Below are 16,086 nucleotides of genomic sequence, written 5' to 3'. Positions count from 1 at the left end.
TGCAGACTGATTACCTATGGGCGTATACACAGAAGCTGTGCCTGGCAGATCCTTTACAGTTGTTTGGCAAAGTCTAATCTGGCCGTTCTATTTTTGAGGCTGATTAATGGTTTGCACCTTGTGGTGAATCCTCTGTATTTGCTCCCATGATGTCTTCTCTTTATGGTAGACTTAGATACTGATACACCTACTTCCAGGAGAGCGTTCTTCTCTTGAGTAGATGTTGTGAAGGAGTTTTTATTCACCATGGAAAGGATTCTGCGATCATCCACCACTGTTGTCTTCCGTGGACATCTAGGCCTTTTGGAATTGTTTCTATTCAAGAATGCACCAAACTGTTGATTTGGCCACTCCTAACATTTTTGCTATCTCTCTGATGGATTTCTTCATTTTTTTCCAGCTAACGATTGTCTGTTTCACTTGCATTGAGAGCTGCTTTGACCTCATGTTGTGGGTTCACACCAACAGCTTCCAAATGCCACACACCACACCTGGAATCAACTCCAGACCTTTTGCCTGCTTAATTGATGATGGATTAACGAGGGAATAGCCCATGCAGCCCATTAAATAGCTTTTGAGATAATTGTCCAATTACATTTGGTCCCTTGAAAAACAGACAGCTACATATTAAAGAGCTGTAATTCCTTAACCCTTCCTCAAATTATTATGTGAATACCCTCAAAGTAAAGCTAAAAGTCTACACTTTAAGCCCATATTGATTATATAACTGTATATTCAATATGTTTTGGTAAGCCAGCTAAAATGACAGATCTTGTGTCACTGTCCAAATAATTCTGTACCTAACTGTAATTTATGTAATAATGTCATAACTATCTCAGCGATGACATACAGTAACTACACATAGAGGCACAACCTCAATAAGGACTCATCTCACCGTTGCGACTGTTCTGCTTGATGGAATTGGCAGACAGCTGGATAGAGCTGACACTGTGATTGTCTTGAGGGAAGATCAGCTCAGAGACGGGGCCATCAGTGTTTATCACAGAAACTTCCAGCACTATGAGAAGACATGGAGAATAAGAGATCACAGAGAGTATAGAGGAAGGCACAGAACAAACACCACTTCTTTAGTGTGCAACTCTGGAAACATATACAACGCATGAAATGCAATGAAAATCGATTTTTTTTAATTTTAGCACAAGGCCTTAACGTAACAAAATGTCAAAAAAGTGAAAGGGTCTGAAGACTTTCCGAATGTACTGTATACGGTTGATTGATGGTATAGAACAATGAAGGCTGTTAAATGGTTGGTTTTTGCTTCATGTCACGTAGTTTGATGACACAGTACATAAAATTGTAGGCCAATTCAATACAACGTGCTTTGGCTGAAGGTGCCCATACACTTTACCTACCAAGCGTGTATGTTTATTTCAATAGGGAGAGGCAAATAAACAGCTGCCAGATACCTCTGGCAGTGGCTTATCTCCTGCAGGATCAAAGGATCGGGATGTTGAGATCCAATATTCCTGATGCTTCTTTCCCCTCACCTGCGATTGGGACAGTCTCGGGAGACCCACATACACATTAGAATACTGGCCGATCCTGAGGAAATTGGAAGATTCGGCTGACATTTTTCTAATGTGTATGGGCACCTTTAGTCTTTGTAAGGCTCTGTTCACACAAACAGAAAGCCTACAAACCCATTGTGAATCAGAGAAATTTTTGCAAATTTAAAACGCATCCTAAAAAAAAAAAAAAGCAGATCCCATGATGCCAGTCTGAGCAGAGCCTAAGGGAGGGTTGTACTTTGATAATGACTTTACAGAAAGGATGAAAAAAAGCTTGGAACAAAGGCCATCCTAGTGGACGAAAAAAATCGAATTATAATAAAATCTGTTTGTACATTTTTAGAGACATAAAATATGGAGCTTTATGTTGCTCGCGATGATAGATGGTCTAGCACAGTGGTTTTCAGCCTCTGGTTCTCCAGCTTTTCAGAAAATACCACTTCCATTATGCCCAACAACCAAGGGAGTTGTAGCTTCACAACATGCGGAGAACCACAGGTTGGAGACCATTGATATAGGACAATATGGGAAAGTCCAGGCAGATCTCTTTCCTAGTTTTACAGTTTCTAAAGATATTGCATCTTCAATTATTCTTATTTGAGGAAGTACTTTAGATTGTAATATTCCTATCATTGTTCAACCACTTCTTTTTCTTACATATATTCCTCCACAAATGCCTAAGCAACTCCCCCTACTGGTTCCTCACCAACATTAGGCTTAGCAGTCTGGAAGCGTGCAGGTTCCTTGACATTATCAGCGACTAGGAAAGCCCCCTCCTCCAATATGTCCAGTAACATGGTAGCCGCGTGTTCCTGCTCTGTGACATTCATGTCTTTCCATGAGGGCAGTGCTTCTGGGCGTAAAAGGTTATCCACTGTCTCCACCACCGCCTGTCACAAATAAAATAGACACAGAATAAAAATTTCCTCAACAGCATCTACCTGCTACAATACAGTAATGCGGACTGAATATGTCTGTACATGGCACAGAGCGTGCCAGCAGAAGAACCTGCACTACATCATGTATAAGTTTTCTATTTCCACTGTTACCTTAATGTAATCCTTGCAGGTTCTCTCCCGTTTGTGCATCTGTGAAAGAAACAAAGAGGGTTAATCACTAGCATGCATAATGTATCTATGGGTCAGCTCCAGAATAATTTATCTATATAGGCAAAAACGGAAACCTTCAATGTTCACACATCTGATACAGTGGAGAGACAAGATTATTAGGTCGCCAATGCAAAGCTAGCAAAATGACCATTTGTCCCTGTGTGCCAAAGGATATTCAAAATGGAACAGCTGCCATCTTACAGTTGCTCTATTCACAGAAGGAGTGGCTGTCATTTGACAGCTGTATCCTTTTTGCTAATTGAACAGCTGAATCTTAGGTAAGAAGTGTTTATTATGGCTCTGGTCATTAAACGCTAGTTGCAACCTGTTTTGTAGCTTGTTTCACCAGGGGAATAAGCATTACATTATTGGCAACCAGCAGAACAAGGTTTAGATGTCTCAGCTGAATATGATAGCCTAACCCCAAAACTGTACATACCCTATTGTAATTCTTCCCAGCGCTCTCTCTCTCAATTGGTCTCAGGGCTTGCAACTGAGCATCAAGAATATCCACCAATTGTTCCAGAAGACGTACAGATGAAGTAACGTCTCCTGCATAGATCTGTCCACGGGTGTGACGGGCTAATTCTCCTGCAATGTTAGCGGCATTCTCTCCACTTTTAATCTGATGGGCAGAATATAGAAGAGAAGTGAAATGTTAGTAGAAATGAATTGTGTAGACAGAATGCTTAGTGCATGATAAGCTCAGAAATAGTAATACACACAGAAGAAGATACAAGTAAATAATAATAATAATATAATATATGCGGTGTATGAGTATGGCAACTGTCACCCACATATATTTCTCACCTTCTGTGCCACTTGATTGACCCAGGGAGAAGTGCAGTTACTTAGATCTGGGCCACGAGGGTTCCATACAGCCAGTGTGGGCAAACAGAGAAACGAGGCAATGCCTGAGGAAAAGATACAGAGATGAACACTCAAAGAAAGAATGTTCTGCGTTCTGTTTCCAGATCAGTCCGGAGAGTTCCTGGCTGCATCAGAATGGGAATCTTATTAACTGAAAAGTCATGATTGGAAAGTGGGGGTTGTTTACCTCATATGATTTGATGGCAATATCATGTACAGTAGGTAAGGTTTTGGAAGTAGCGGTATACATTATAACCTGTATTGTTGACCACCCATACCAGATCTACCTCTCAGGTGCCCTAGGGCATAACATTCTCTCTGGTAAGATTTAAAACAGGCATCATAATTGTAACCAGTTTCAGTTCCCGATGAATACGCAAACTTACACACAGATGTCATGCTTTTTAGTGCGCTCCCATCTAATGAGCCCTTAAGTTGGACATGAGCATGTTTCCATTCGTGAACAGCAAGCAGAGATTTTGAAAAGGGTGATGAATTCGTGCAAGTTTGATGGAAAGTTGTATAACTTTTCATTATACAAGGAATAAGCTTAATTTACATAAAACGAAAAGAAACCCTGAAACAATTGACTATTAAAAATGCCAAATACATCAACTTACCACGGGTGCCCTTCGGACATGGTCTCTCTACTCTCATGCCTTGCTGTGTAGCTGGCCACTGTACTTTCCTTTCTTCACGGGCTGGACAGAAAATCTCTGGATGTGAGTTCTGGTTGGAGGGGGGAGGGCGACGGGTACCAGGAGTAGGAGGATCATGGCCTACTTGATTTATAGCACCTACTGGATGTGTTGTGAGGGGAGGCCGGCGGACAGTAGTGGTGGCAAAAGGTAGAGTAGTAACTGTGACTGGAGGTGGAGGTAGAGTGACGGTGACCACTGATGGGGTAGGAGTAACTGGACCTAGTAAGAACAGGAAAGTTGTTTTTTAAAAGACAGAAGAATGTAAAAGAATAATAACAGAGTATAACGCCAATAACATTTCCACTAACGCCAAAAACATTTCCACCACACTGTCCCTTGTGTGTCGTGTTCTCTCCAGAGGTCGTAGACCCAGTACAATTTCACCATGCTGGTTGGTGACTACACAATCACCCATCAAATGTTGACTAAAAAACATTGTTTCTTCAACGCCTACGTTGAACATAGAGAACTACAACTCCTATGGTTTGGGGCTGGATACAATGTAACACTTCTTTCACAGGAAGATCTACCCTAAATATGGTTGACAGGGACCCAGATTTGTCATTGTTTATGATGATCCGTCATTATCGTTAAAAAAAAATAAAGAAAATAAATCTAAAAACAGTTTTCTTCATCCCTCATACTATTGATACCCTAGACACCAGCCTCCTGTAATATACAGCCGGGAGCCTTGGCGTTGTACGCTGTGTCCCAGTTGGAATTAAATGTCCTCTATAAGGGAATCAAATAACTCCAGGCAACATCTCCCATATAGCCAGGGGCTCTTCTTCTACGACTGCACCCGTACTATTTACCATAGCTTAATAAAGCAGAGGATTAACAGTTTTATTGGATTTTGGGAATGCACTAGAAATAAATATGAACTCATGAATATTGTGGGGAAGGCAGGATGCGGATTGTTTTCTTAAGAAAAACACATCTGTAATTTTAAACCCTTATTTCAAGCTTTCATGCATCAGTACTAGGCTGGGATTATTATTAACATCCTTTAATAGTGTTTGTAATAATACAATACTCTGTCATGCAGCATAAAATGTTCATTGACTATGCGATATTACAATCTCCAGTGGTGTAATGACAGATAATAAGGAATGTTATCTTTGCCAAAAAGATTAGTCAATAGTGACATAAACTGCCATAAACGTAACAATACTTGCTAATGAACCGAATAAGAAATACGATGCTTAACAATTCTTGAATCCCAAAATGTCTATGGTTCTAGAAATCTTGGTTTTGACTGATGGAAATTGGTCATTCCAGGTATAGCTACTGTTTTAAAATGTCCTCAGTTATTATTCATAAACCCACAATCCGCATTTGGACAAGAAAATACATATCCTCCAATCCACACGCATAATATTTGTGGGTATAATTATTCACAAAGAAACTTTTATTGTATCCCCAAAAGTCAGCATCTCAAAAAACAGGGACATAACCATAGGGGTGGAGGAGGTTGTGGTTGTACCTGGACCCTGGATCCTAAAGGGACACAAAAGGTCACTCGGCCCCATGGCCCTGTTATGGTTTGTGCATTGGTGTCCAGGAGTTTTAGTTTACGCCTCTGATGAAAAATATTGAAACTGATCAGATTGGTTGTAGATTCTACCATCTCCGGCCACATGCCTAGATACGGTCTTTACCAGCGGCATTTACGTTAACGGACTGTGCCGTCGATAACAATTAATGAAGAGCAATGATAAACGGCATCATTTGCTCCGGCCAATTATTGTTACTTTGGAAATGAGCGAATAATCACAATATTTGGCCAAATTACAACCAATTTTAGTGTGGCCAATTTGTGTTCCAAAGCTATCTTTCCTACTGCAAACAGGAAGTTTCAACATTGTCAGACATCTTGGAGGCTGCGAGTAGCTGTCTTTGGTCACTTGGTCACAGCATAGAAATATTTAGCAAGACTTCCTGCTCTCTCCACCCTGCTCTTGGGCCACATGCACACGATGCACATTACGTGTAAATTTGCCGCGTGGATTTTCTTGCCGCAAATTTGTGGCGGAATTCTGTACCAGCAAAGTAAATGAGTCTTCAAGTAATCTCATCTACACGTTGCAGAATTTTTTTTGCACATAAATTGACCTGCAGTGCGTATTTTAAGATCCAAAACATGTTAATTTAGCTTGCGCTTCTGTCTCGGAATTGTATCCGACAAGTTTTCAAAAAGACACAATGAAATCCGTAGCATAAAAAACGCACCTATTTTTGCATCAAAATGTAAAAATCGCAGCTAAAAATACGTGTTAAAAATGCAGTATCAAGCGCATTTTTTTTCCTGCAGAATTATCTGTATTTATCTGCGGTTTTGATGCAGATTTTTTGCATCAAATTACGCAACATATGAATGTAGCCTGACTCTTCTCTGCATGTCGTGCCAATCTTTTGACATGCAAACTGTAAATGCAAATTATAGAGAATTAAAGAGGTTGTCTGGTTAAGGAACCTTTTTTCTTTACAAATATTCTATTAGGGTATTCTGAGTTTAGGACTTCTATATAAGCTGGAGTGGAGAGCAGCTCCAAAAAGCGTCTCGCTCTGGAGGAACCGGCACGTCTGTTCATTACACAGATTAGTGTCAATTAGCACTGTGTAATGCTATATTTCCCCTGTGGTGGCGCTGCAGGAGAATTAAACACATGCTGCAATCAATTCTGCTCTGTCTATATAAGCCAAATGCCTCTTCTTTACTTGTTTTACTTAAGGGGGTGGAAATATAATACCATAATAACATTTTATTGATAATAAGCAGACTCTTTGAATGGAATAATTATAAATTGGTAAGATTGTCATAGATAATTTAGTTGATAAGTTATATAGACAACATATCCATCTATGGTAACAAAACTCCCATTAGTTAGAAATATATTGGGAATCTATGGAAATTTTTCTCAGCCTAAGATCATTGAGGACTTTATACATGATAATCTGCCCTCTGTGGGCAATACCAGTGCTAAGATTAAAGAAATTAATAATACCTGTTGGGGGTTGGGTATATTTTTCTCTATGGCCCGGTCCACAATGGCCGTTTTTTACTGTTTCAATGTAAAGAACTAAAAACGTTAAGAGCCAAAGAGCTCTAGATTTTAGAGCTGGCGGCTTTATACAAATTTTTTAATGGCGGCAAGCTTTAGTTTGTGAAGAACAACATTGATTCTAGTTATTATACAGTTCTATTGTCTTGTATATGTTTACTTCAACGTATTATACAGAACTGAGTCCTTCCTCGTACAAAGCAAAGAACCAGAGCTGTACAGTTGTCCATTACTTGAAAACAGGGCATTGACAGAGAAAACCTTTAAACGCTATGAATGTCCCCGGAATCGGGGAAGGTTGACAGCTGTAAGATAATATTTGTTTAACAATGCCGCGGGAGCACATGTCTTTCAGATTGGGCTATACTAGAACAATAGGTCAGGGTTATTTCTTTACGGCTGATGGACTCAAGGGCAGTACAGGGGCGCAGAGGATTCAGGATGCAAGCAGAAGTTTAGCAAATCAATCAGACAGTTCCCCGAGCATAACATGAATCTGTTATCTGTAACTAACATCCTCCCCATGTACACAATAAAAATACAAGTTGACCATATACATATAAAAAGACACTTTGTAATACTTAGAACGGCTTATTACGACGATGCAAAAAAATAAAATTATATTATTTTGACAGAGACAGTCCTTATTTGGCTTGGATTACATGACCGGCTTTAATGGATGTAGCCTCGACAATAGTATCACTCTGGCAATACTGGCAGCTTGGCATTTTTCGGGATCGGCAGGTCAACCTGCCATTGTTTTAGATCAACTACAGTTGTGATCATGGCAGATAATATTCTCCTGCAGACATTAGACTTTCTGTCCAGTAATCCTCTTGAATGTTGACATTGCAGTTAACTTTTTGAATTCCAAAATGACTCATAATATAGAACAGAAATCCATCCAATAGCACAGAAAATCGAATAGAATATGAAATATGTCGTGTTGTATCTGTGAATATCAAATAGCTTTTAAGAAGGTTTTTGGATGGGTCATCTGCAGCTAACAGTAATGTATAGTTATGCCTTACTCATGGTCCCTCGGCGCATTACCTGGTGCGGTTTTTCAGGAGGAATTTACGCTGTGGAAAACAGTGCTGAAAAAACCAAAAACCTGTATACTTAACCTCTCCCTCTATTCTGTGCGCAGTCCGGCCTACTAAGATGACGTTGCATCCCATGTGACTGCTGCAGCGGTCACATGGGATGCAATGTCATCCCAGGAGGACAGACTGCAGGAAGAAACAGGGAGTTCTGGGTAAGTATGCATTTTTTTTCTACCCCTAGGTGCCGATTGCACCGCTAATGTCACAACACTTGTCTTTCTGTTGCGGGTTTTGCAACCGCATTGAATTTAATGGGGAAACCCGCAACAGAAATCACCGCAGGTCAATTTATTAACATTTGCACTGCATTTTTTTCCATAGCGTGGGCATGAGATGTTCTAAATCTTATCCACTTTGCTGCTACTGGAAATGCTGCGGAATTTCCGCACAGAATTTCGTTGCCGAAATTCTGCGGCATTTACGCTACATGGGAAGCCGGTCTTATTGTTATGAACAGTAAACAGTTACACAAAAGTAAAATAAATAGCTATATAAATCGTAATTCCACTCGCATTCCCATCTGTCCCATGGTCCTGGAAGCTGAGATATTAAAAGTTACTTGGTAGGATCCCCGCACTGAAGCTACTTTAGGCAGTGCTGTGCCTACAAAACTGACATGGAGGGAACAACGTGGTCACCAGTGAATTTATTTCACTGACTAACAAAGTAGTTGCTTTTAAGGGTCAAAAAATGTAGACCCCTTAACCCTTTACAGATTTAGTCAGAGAAGGAAAATCACTGGTGAATACTTCATTTCATTTCTGTAGGCATAGGGACAGGTACTACCGCTCTACAGTGGGAAGACCAAACAACTTCCCGAATCTTTGTGAACCCCAGAAAATAATGAGAGAAAGAGGAGTAAGGTATTGTGCTTAACTGGAGTCAAACATTTTCAGGCTTTCAGTGGAGTCGAGCTTTAAATGTGCACATTATCCACTGTTTATCAAAATACTGTTTCTTTGCAAAGACCCCCAACTTGCGAAGCGAAGCTCCATACAGCGCAGCAGTTGTCAAGAATCATGCTAAGATAGAAAATGACTTTTTCCGTCACAAATAACCCCTTTTGCCTTTGTAGCTTTTTTTCTACTAGGAATGTCCATGAACTTTATCAATCGTTTTCTCATCTCTGTACTTTTTTCTCTTGTCTATTTTTTACATATATCTTTTGAACACACTATTGTACCTTATTCCAACTGTGATGAAACAAAAGGCTTTTATAAATTCTGAATTACTAAGACCTCTCTATTTCAATTTCTCTTCTTTTCCGCTATGATATTCTCCAATGAATAGGCCCCGAGAGCGGTACAATACACTGATGGAAATGGTAATACATTTCCAGTAAAGACGTCTCATCAGGTCAGACTATAGAGTTGGTTCAGATTTAAGTTATAGCTTATGTAAAGTTTTAGGGCCCAGACCTTTTATCCTCCTTTTTATTAGTTATTGTTACCTGATTATACTGTATATTTTCAGTAGCATATTTTACAATGTTAACAATGAATATCATGATAAACTTTCATGTTGTTCTACCATCATGCAAAGGTTCTTGTTTCACATAAACAATTTGACAACATTTTTCACCACTTTCCCAAAACTAACCTTCTGCTGGGTCCGGAGGGCCAAACCTCAGTGCATAACGCACAAGAAAGTAGTTGTTCCAGACATATAGTTGTCCATCCCTTGGGTTGTAGTCCACAGATGACACATACTGATATGGATTTGGAAATTCCAGACCATTGGCTCCATTAGTTCCTAATGGCTCTTCCCTGTTTCGATGGGTGTTGAAGGCGTACTCTAGCCTGTTACCCGCTGACTCGTTATCATCATCCGCATAGACTGATTTTAACACGTAAAGGACCCCACATGCCATGAAAGCATTTGACGCTGAACGCTTATCGTATGTGGTCTCCCAAGTGCCCTCAAAACGAAGAGTATATGGATTAAGCTGAGTGATCACCAGCCTCCCACTGTTTCCTTCTGTAGCATAGATAACCCACAAGCCATTCTCATCCACAGCAAGGTCTATATCAGTTTTACCACCCCATCTGTACGGTGATGTATCATGATAATTAGCTGTAGATATAATGGCCTCTCCACTCTTGATGCGTGTCCTAAGATCATATTTTACAATGTTACGTGTACGTTCTTTGTTATAAAAGGCAGCCCCATCATACACCACAAAACCGGTTCCATCCACACGACTTGGTAGACGATACGTAGTGGTGTGTCGACCAGCAGCATAGTCCTCCCATGATGCATACTCTGTTAATGTATCTGTACGGTAGGGGATCCATGGCATAACATAGAGTCGTTCTCCAGCCTGAAGGGGATCTCGACACCACGCTCCTGACTGGTGCTCAGATTCATGGGTAGAAGTGGGTTCTAGAATTTCTTGTAACATTCCCGGGCAGACGAAAACTGTGAGGAGGGGAAGAAGTGGGAAAGGATAGAGGGAGGAAGAAAGGAAATATGAAAGGAAATGATGATAAAAAGGTGAGTGAATCATGGATGAAAGGCAGAAAAACAGAAATTAAAAAAGCACAACAATGCAAAAAGTGGTACATATAGGAAATAAGGAAGAAAACCATTAAGAAAAATGACCCAAGTTAAATAGTTAATAAAATTATTATGAAGAAATAAGAAATTAAGTACGGATAAGATGTTGGATGAGTGATGGAAAGAAAGAGAATAGAAAAAAGGGAGGAAAGAGACAGGGGCAGGAGGGGAGAGAGAAAAAAAAATGTTGTGAGCTGCGAATTCTCTCTACACCCCCTGTATTAACCCTGTGATCATAGGAGGATGAGTCTGGGGGAGTGAGAAGGGTATGACAAGGGAAGAAGATTAAGAGAGAGAATCAGAAGAGAAGACCCTCTCCTAATCTCAGAATACTTCCACACTGAACATATGCCTGTCTCAGCCTATCTGGCTTTTCTCAATACGACCCACTTCACAAATGCCGCCTAAGTAGAAGCTTTACTTTTTTTCTTGGTCTATCACTAAAGGATACAATGGTTAAAACAAATAAAGGATAAAATCAATATATAGATATTTTTTATCTAAAACTATGATCTAACTTCCCTTCCCTTTATCATAAGTTTTTGTCTGACCGCTTTACCCAACCCCCATCACCTAAATTATACATTGCCAACATCATCTAATGATGGGTTAGGATTTTTATTTTCCTTCACCGTGCTGTTCCTGTGAAAACTTTTTTCTGTTCGCTTAGGAAGTGTCTCTTTCCCCCATCTCATAAGCATCTCTCGCTCCCCCTCCTCTTCCTCATTACTTATGTCTTCTCCATCCCCGCAGTAACAGAAAATTACACATTTTATTGCCATGGCAATGGTGCTACGGGAGGGAGAAAAAAAAACAAAAAACTCTGAGGTCACACATCATTCTTACAGCCAATCATGGACCATGGGTGGTTGACCTCCCCCCACTGAGGATCTCTGTTGCTGCTCAGGCTGGGATCCTGAAAGCTAATTGGGTTAGAGGGGAGCTGATTAAACAGCCATGAGGTGTGAGACGCAAGAAAGAGACCTGCTGAGTTGCATCGTGGGTAAATGAAATTGGCATCCACTGTCCTGTTGGACGGAAATATTGATTAAATGGAATAAACTCTTGCAGAAAAAAAAAGTATCCCGTTTGAAGGAAAGTCCTGTTGTGCCAATGTGTCCTTTAACCCATTAAAAGAACACCCCTTCTTACAAGTTAATCTCATATCCCCAGAAATTTAGTTTCCCATTTTAATGGAAGTTACGTTAATTTATCACCCAGATAAACAGGACACCCGAGAACATGTCACATATACACAGCAGAGGCATCAGTGAGGGAACTGCAGCTCTAGGATGAATTAATTCAGCTCTATTCCTATGAATACTAAGTCATATACTGTGAGTAGGTGAAGGTTATGTTTTTATTGAAAAGCCAACTATGAGCTGGCTTTTGTCTTTTTTGGGCTGGAGATGGCTCAATGCAGCAGCCTTCCTGTACGTCTTGATCGACATGGTTTGATTTTATCTGCTGGTTGGTGGTCTTAGAGAAGGTCCTTTATGTAATATTAAGATGTACTAGGAATAAATTTCATGTATGGTGACCTGATTGGATAGTCTTAACTGAATTTATTCACTGTCTTTTAAGAATCAGTTCCATGGCTGCTCTTCCTCAATATACGCTCTGCTAACCGGTGTGCTCTCTTCCCTTCTATATACAATTGATCGCTCCTAGTGAATCTCATTGCATTATGATTTATCCACTAATACTAATCAGCCAAACTATTGACTTAAGCCCCTATTACACTGTCCGATTTTGGCCGGTGCAGCGAGCGCCAATCAATGAGACATCGTTGATCGGCGCTCGTTTGCTCCTGTCACAAGGAGCTATGGATGGGGACAAACGGTCGTTACTCCGATTGCCCGTCCCCATACATTATTATCATGTCGGCAGAGCGTCTCCCTGTTTACACACCAAGATGTGCTGCCGACAACGATAATATTTTACTTTTTTAAAACTATACGATCAGCAGATGATCAAGAGTTTGCTCGATCATCTGCTGATCACTGCCCTGTTTACACAAGGCAATTATCAGCAACAAGCATTCTATGATAATCCCCCAGTGCAAAACCCCCTTTAGACTGTACACATTGGCAATTTTTCTCCCATCGGGGGTTGCAGAATAGCGCAGTCTACAGCACTATTCTTGCCATCAAAAATGCTGGAACCTTGATGGACCCCATTATAAGTTAATTGGATCCATCAGCATTGGTTTTGTATCCCTTTCAAAAACAGATCCATCAAAGCTGACGTGGTTTCGTTATGAATGGAAGCCATGTCACTTGTGTAAACAGAGCCTTATAATAATAATAATGCTGGAAATTAAAATCGGGACATTATAGGACACACGTTGTCATCGACAGATGGTCCAATTCCCCGCATCACATTTTTAGCTCCTATAGACCTTATTCTAGCCCTATGGTTAAATTATGTGCAAAACTTTTATGGGTATGATGATGTTGCATGCTTTGGTTAGAGATAAATGGTCACAATGGACATTTGATATGCTACATGACACTGCATGCTTGGTAGGAATGACTAAACAGGGTTCCTCTGTGATACTAATGGGTCAGAAAACATTTAATTTATTTTTGCCTTGTTGGGTTACAGCATGCCATATTGTATGATGTCATGTCCCGTAGGAATGGGAATCGAAGATAGATACAACTCACGGCATCTATGGCTTGGCAACTATGCAGGGTTCCAGCTAAATGTAATTGTGAATTGGGCTATTCAGTAAGAGTGACGTGATCATGAAGGTTTCATCTAGTAATGTGAGTTGCATGACACTCGTCTGCTGAAATTGCACACCACAAGCCTCCTTCTTGCTCTAGACTATGGTCCAGCCACATAGCATACAAGCTATGACGAACATGTCTAAGATATAGAATTGTGTATATAGAATTATGTACAAGGCTAAACAATCCATTGATACAGCACAGGACTGTGTGCAACGGGATTTGGGTATAGTCCAATTAGATGCAAAGGAGAGAATCCCATTTTTTTTTTTCAGAAGGAATATTTTTGTATTTGTGTTATTCTTTCTTATAAAGTCCTCAGGTCTGCTATTTCAAGTCAGTGTGTAATTTGTCTATACAAATGGCGCTGACCAGCGACAATGCCCAATATTCACATTACTAGCGCATTGTAAAATATTTTGTACGTTTCAAGCGGCTACCGCTTACTTGCAGTCAGACCATTCATGACATGTCAAAGAGTCTGGGACAGTGGGAGGTCATATTCACCATTAAAACTGACATTGCTATACAGCCCAATCTATAAAGTTCTTCCTAGACGGAGAAGATTGCTCTTCATTGCGTGGTACTTTTATGTTGTTTAAAGCTACTTTTCCCTTCTGCCACTGGTTTAAAATATTAATGCAACCTTCCAGCATGCTTGAGCTAACTTTGCTCTCGGGTTACCCTAACAACTGTTAAGATTGAATCTAAAATAATAACCCCCAGTCATCAACCATCGGTTTTGATTCTCCCTACATGACATGAGATATTTATTGGCAAATCAAGTACATTTTGGTAGGAATTGCAGACAATTTAATGTCTATGGTGAGCCATAGACTTAGATTGCTGATAGATCTCACCAAAATCGTCCGGAACTGTGAATGGACAGTTATCGGATGGATCAACCGACCGCCTTTTCGGGGGGAAAAAGGGATCGGGCAATAAATCACTGCCAAAGGTGTGTGGCAGAGGCTTATTACTCTCTCGCCAGTGAAATAAACATGCAAACTTAACCGAGAGTCGGGAAAAATAGCTGTTATCTCATGTGTATGGCTGGCTTAACAACTTTCTACAACCTCTACGTTGTACGGAGCCATAATATGGTGCCCAAATGGCCATACATTACCTCCGTATGTCTTAAAAAAAAAAATCTGGGCATGTTCCATCAGACACTCTTTTATGGAGCTATTTTATGTAGACTCACTGCTATTAGGGGAGGATAACTCTGTAATGCGGCGCCATATGGAGTACCATACAGTGGCACAGAGTGGTTATTGTTTTGTGGTAAGGAGTGGCAAAGACTTCATGTGCCTCCATACAGCCTCTGTGCACACAGCTCTTCCATGTGAATGGGAACTTAGTTTAGTTTTGTCTAACGTAAAAAAACTGTGCTTCTCGGTAATGCTCCACAACTGTACTGTACCTCAAAGTTTTGCCCCATAACTATGCCCCATTATTACTCTTGAAAACAGCTGTTAAAACTCTCTATAACTGCATCTCTCTGTACCTATGCCATATTTCATCAACGCCTCTCCATAGTAGACTATGGATTAAACGCTGGGTGTAGGGTCTGAGGGGAGTGGAAGATGCATTGTGGAGAACCTTTCAACTCTCTATAATTGGGCTTTTGGTGACCATGGAGATACATAAATATATAACTACTTCTAAAAGACCTCCTTTGGGGCAGTGTGGGGCTTGTAATGTAGTTTAATGTATTTTTTATTGCAGCAACAAAGATACCATCAGTGAACCCGTGTTATAAGAACATACCCCTAAAGAGCTCACAGCACCAGCATGCCCCTTCCCATAAATAAGCTTCCCGTTATAAGAACACCCCCATCAATCTGTATGTTTTATGGTAAATTTGCTGATTTTACAAGCACTGTGATTGAACTGCATATTTTTTTTTGGCAATCGTGTTTCCTAAATCCATTTGCCTTTCATGCAAATGGAATGGAATGAATGGAAATGTACGACTAAACATATGTAAATGACATACACCTGTTTTTTAATATTTAATTGGAATTAAACTACTAATACAAGATTTATAAAGGGTCGTGTTGAGATCTAGGTCAAGTATGGTCAAGGTTTAAATACAGACAACACATGGCCAATTTTGTCATTTGGACTTGACCACACCAGTAGATAAATTATATTTGCTGCCTATTATCATCTTGACCATTTTAAGGGTAGCTCTATCCTTCTGGTTTTTGTTGACTATCTTTGCTTCCAGCAAGCTAGGAGGAAGTCACAAAATATTGCTGTATGTCTTTGGTAAGACCTCAGCAGAAGAGAAACAAGAGACTTCATGATCTCACTACATTTTTACTTCACTGTAGTCAACCATGATCACTACTTGCCTGCCCTAAGTTGGATAAGATCAAAATTAAAGTCAGTCCTAACATGCCAGAAAGA

General features: G+C 40.2%; 1 protein-coding gene across 3 annotated transcripts in view; it reads right to left on the bottom strand.

The window, feature by feature from the left end:
- The window catches only part of ADGRL1 (adhesion G protein-coupled receptor L1), a 399,972-nt gene that overhangs the window by 38,355 nt on the left and 345,531 nt on the right, over positions 1–16,086 (bottom strand). For all 3 annotated transcript variants that reach the window (XM_075858739.1, XM_075858740.1, XM_075858741.1), the window contains 7 exons: positions 9,980–10,798; positions 4,129–4,428; positions 3,449–3,552; positions 3,078–3,263; positions 2,579–2,617; positions 2,236–2,419; positions 896–1,018 (listed from right to left, as the gene is read on the bottom strand). In XM_075858739.1, coding sequence (XP_075714854.1) covers positions 896–1,018; positions 2,236–2,419; positions 2,579–2,617; positions 3,078–3,263; positions 3,449–3,552; positions 4,129–4,428; positions 9,980–10,798 — 1,755 coding nt within the window. The remainder of the gene's footprint in view (positions 1–895; positions 1,019–2,235; positions 2,420–2,578; positions 2,618–3,077; positions 3,264–3,448; positions 3,553–4,128; positions 4,429–9,979; positions 10,799–16,086) is intronic.

Source organism: Rhinoderma darwinii, chromosome 3 (assembly GCF_050947455.1).
Source record: "Rhinoderma darwinii isolate aRhiDar2 chromosome 3, aRhiDar2.hap1, whole genome shotgun sequence".
NCBI lineage: Eukaryota > Metazoa > Chordata > Amphibia > Anura > Rhinodermatidae > Rhinoderma > Rhinoderma darwinii.
Note: the sequence above shows the minus strand (reverse complement) of the source record. Positions and strands in the feature narration are given on the sequence as shown.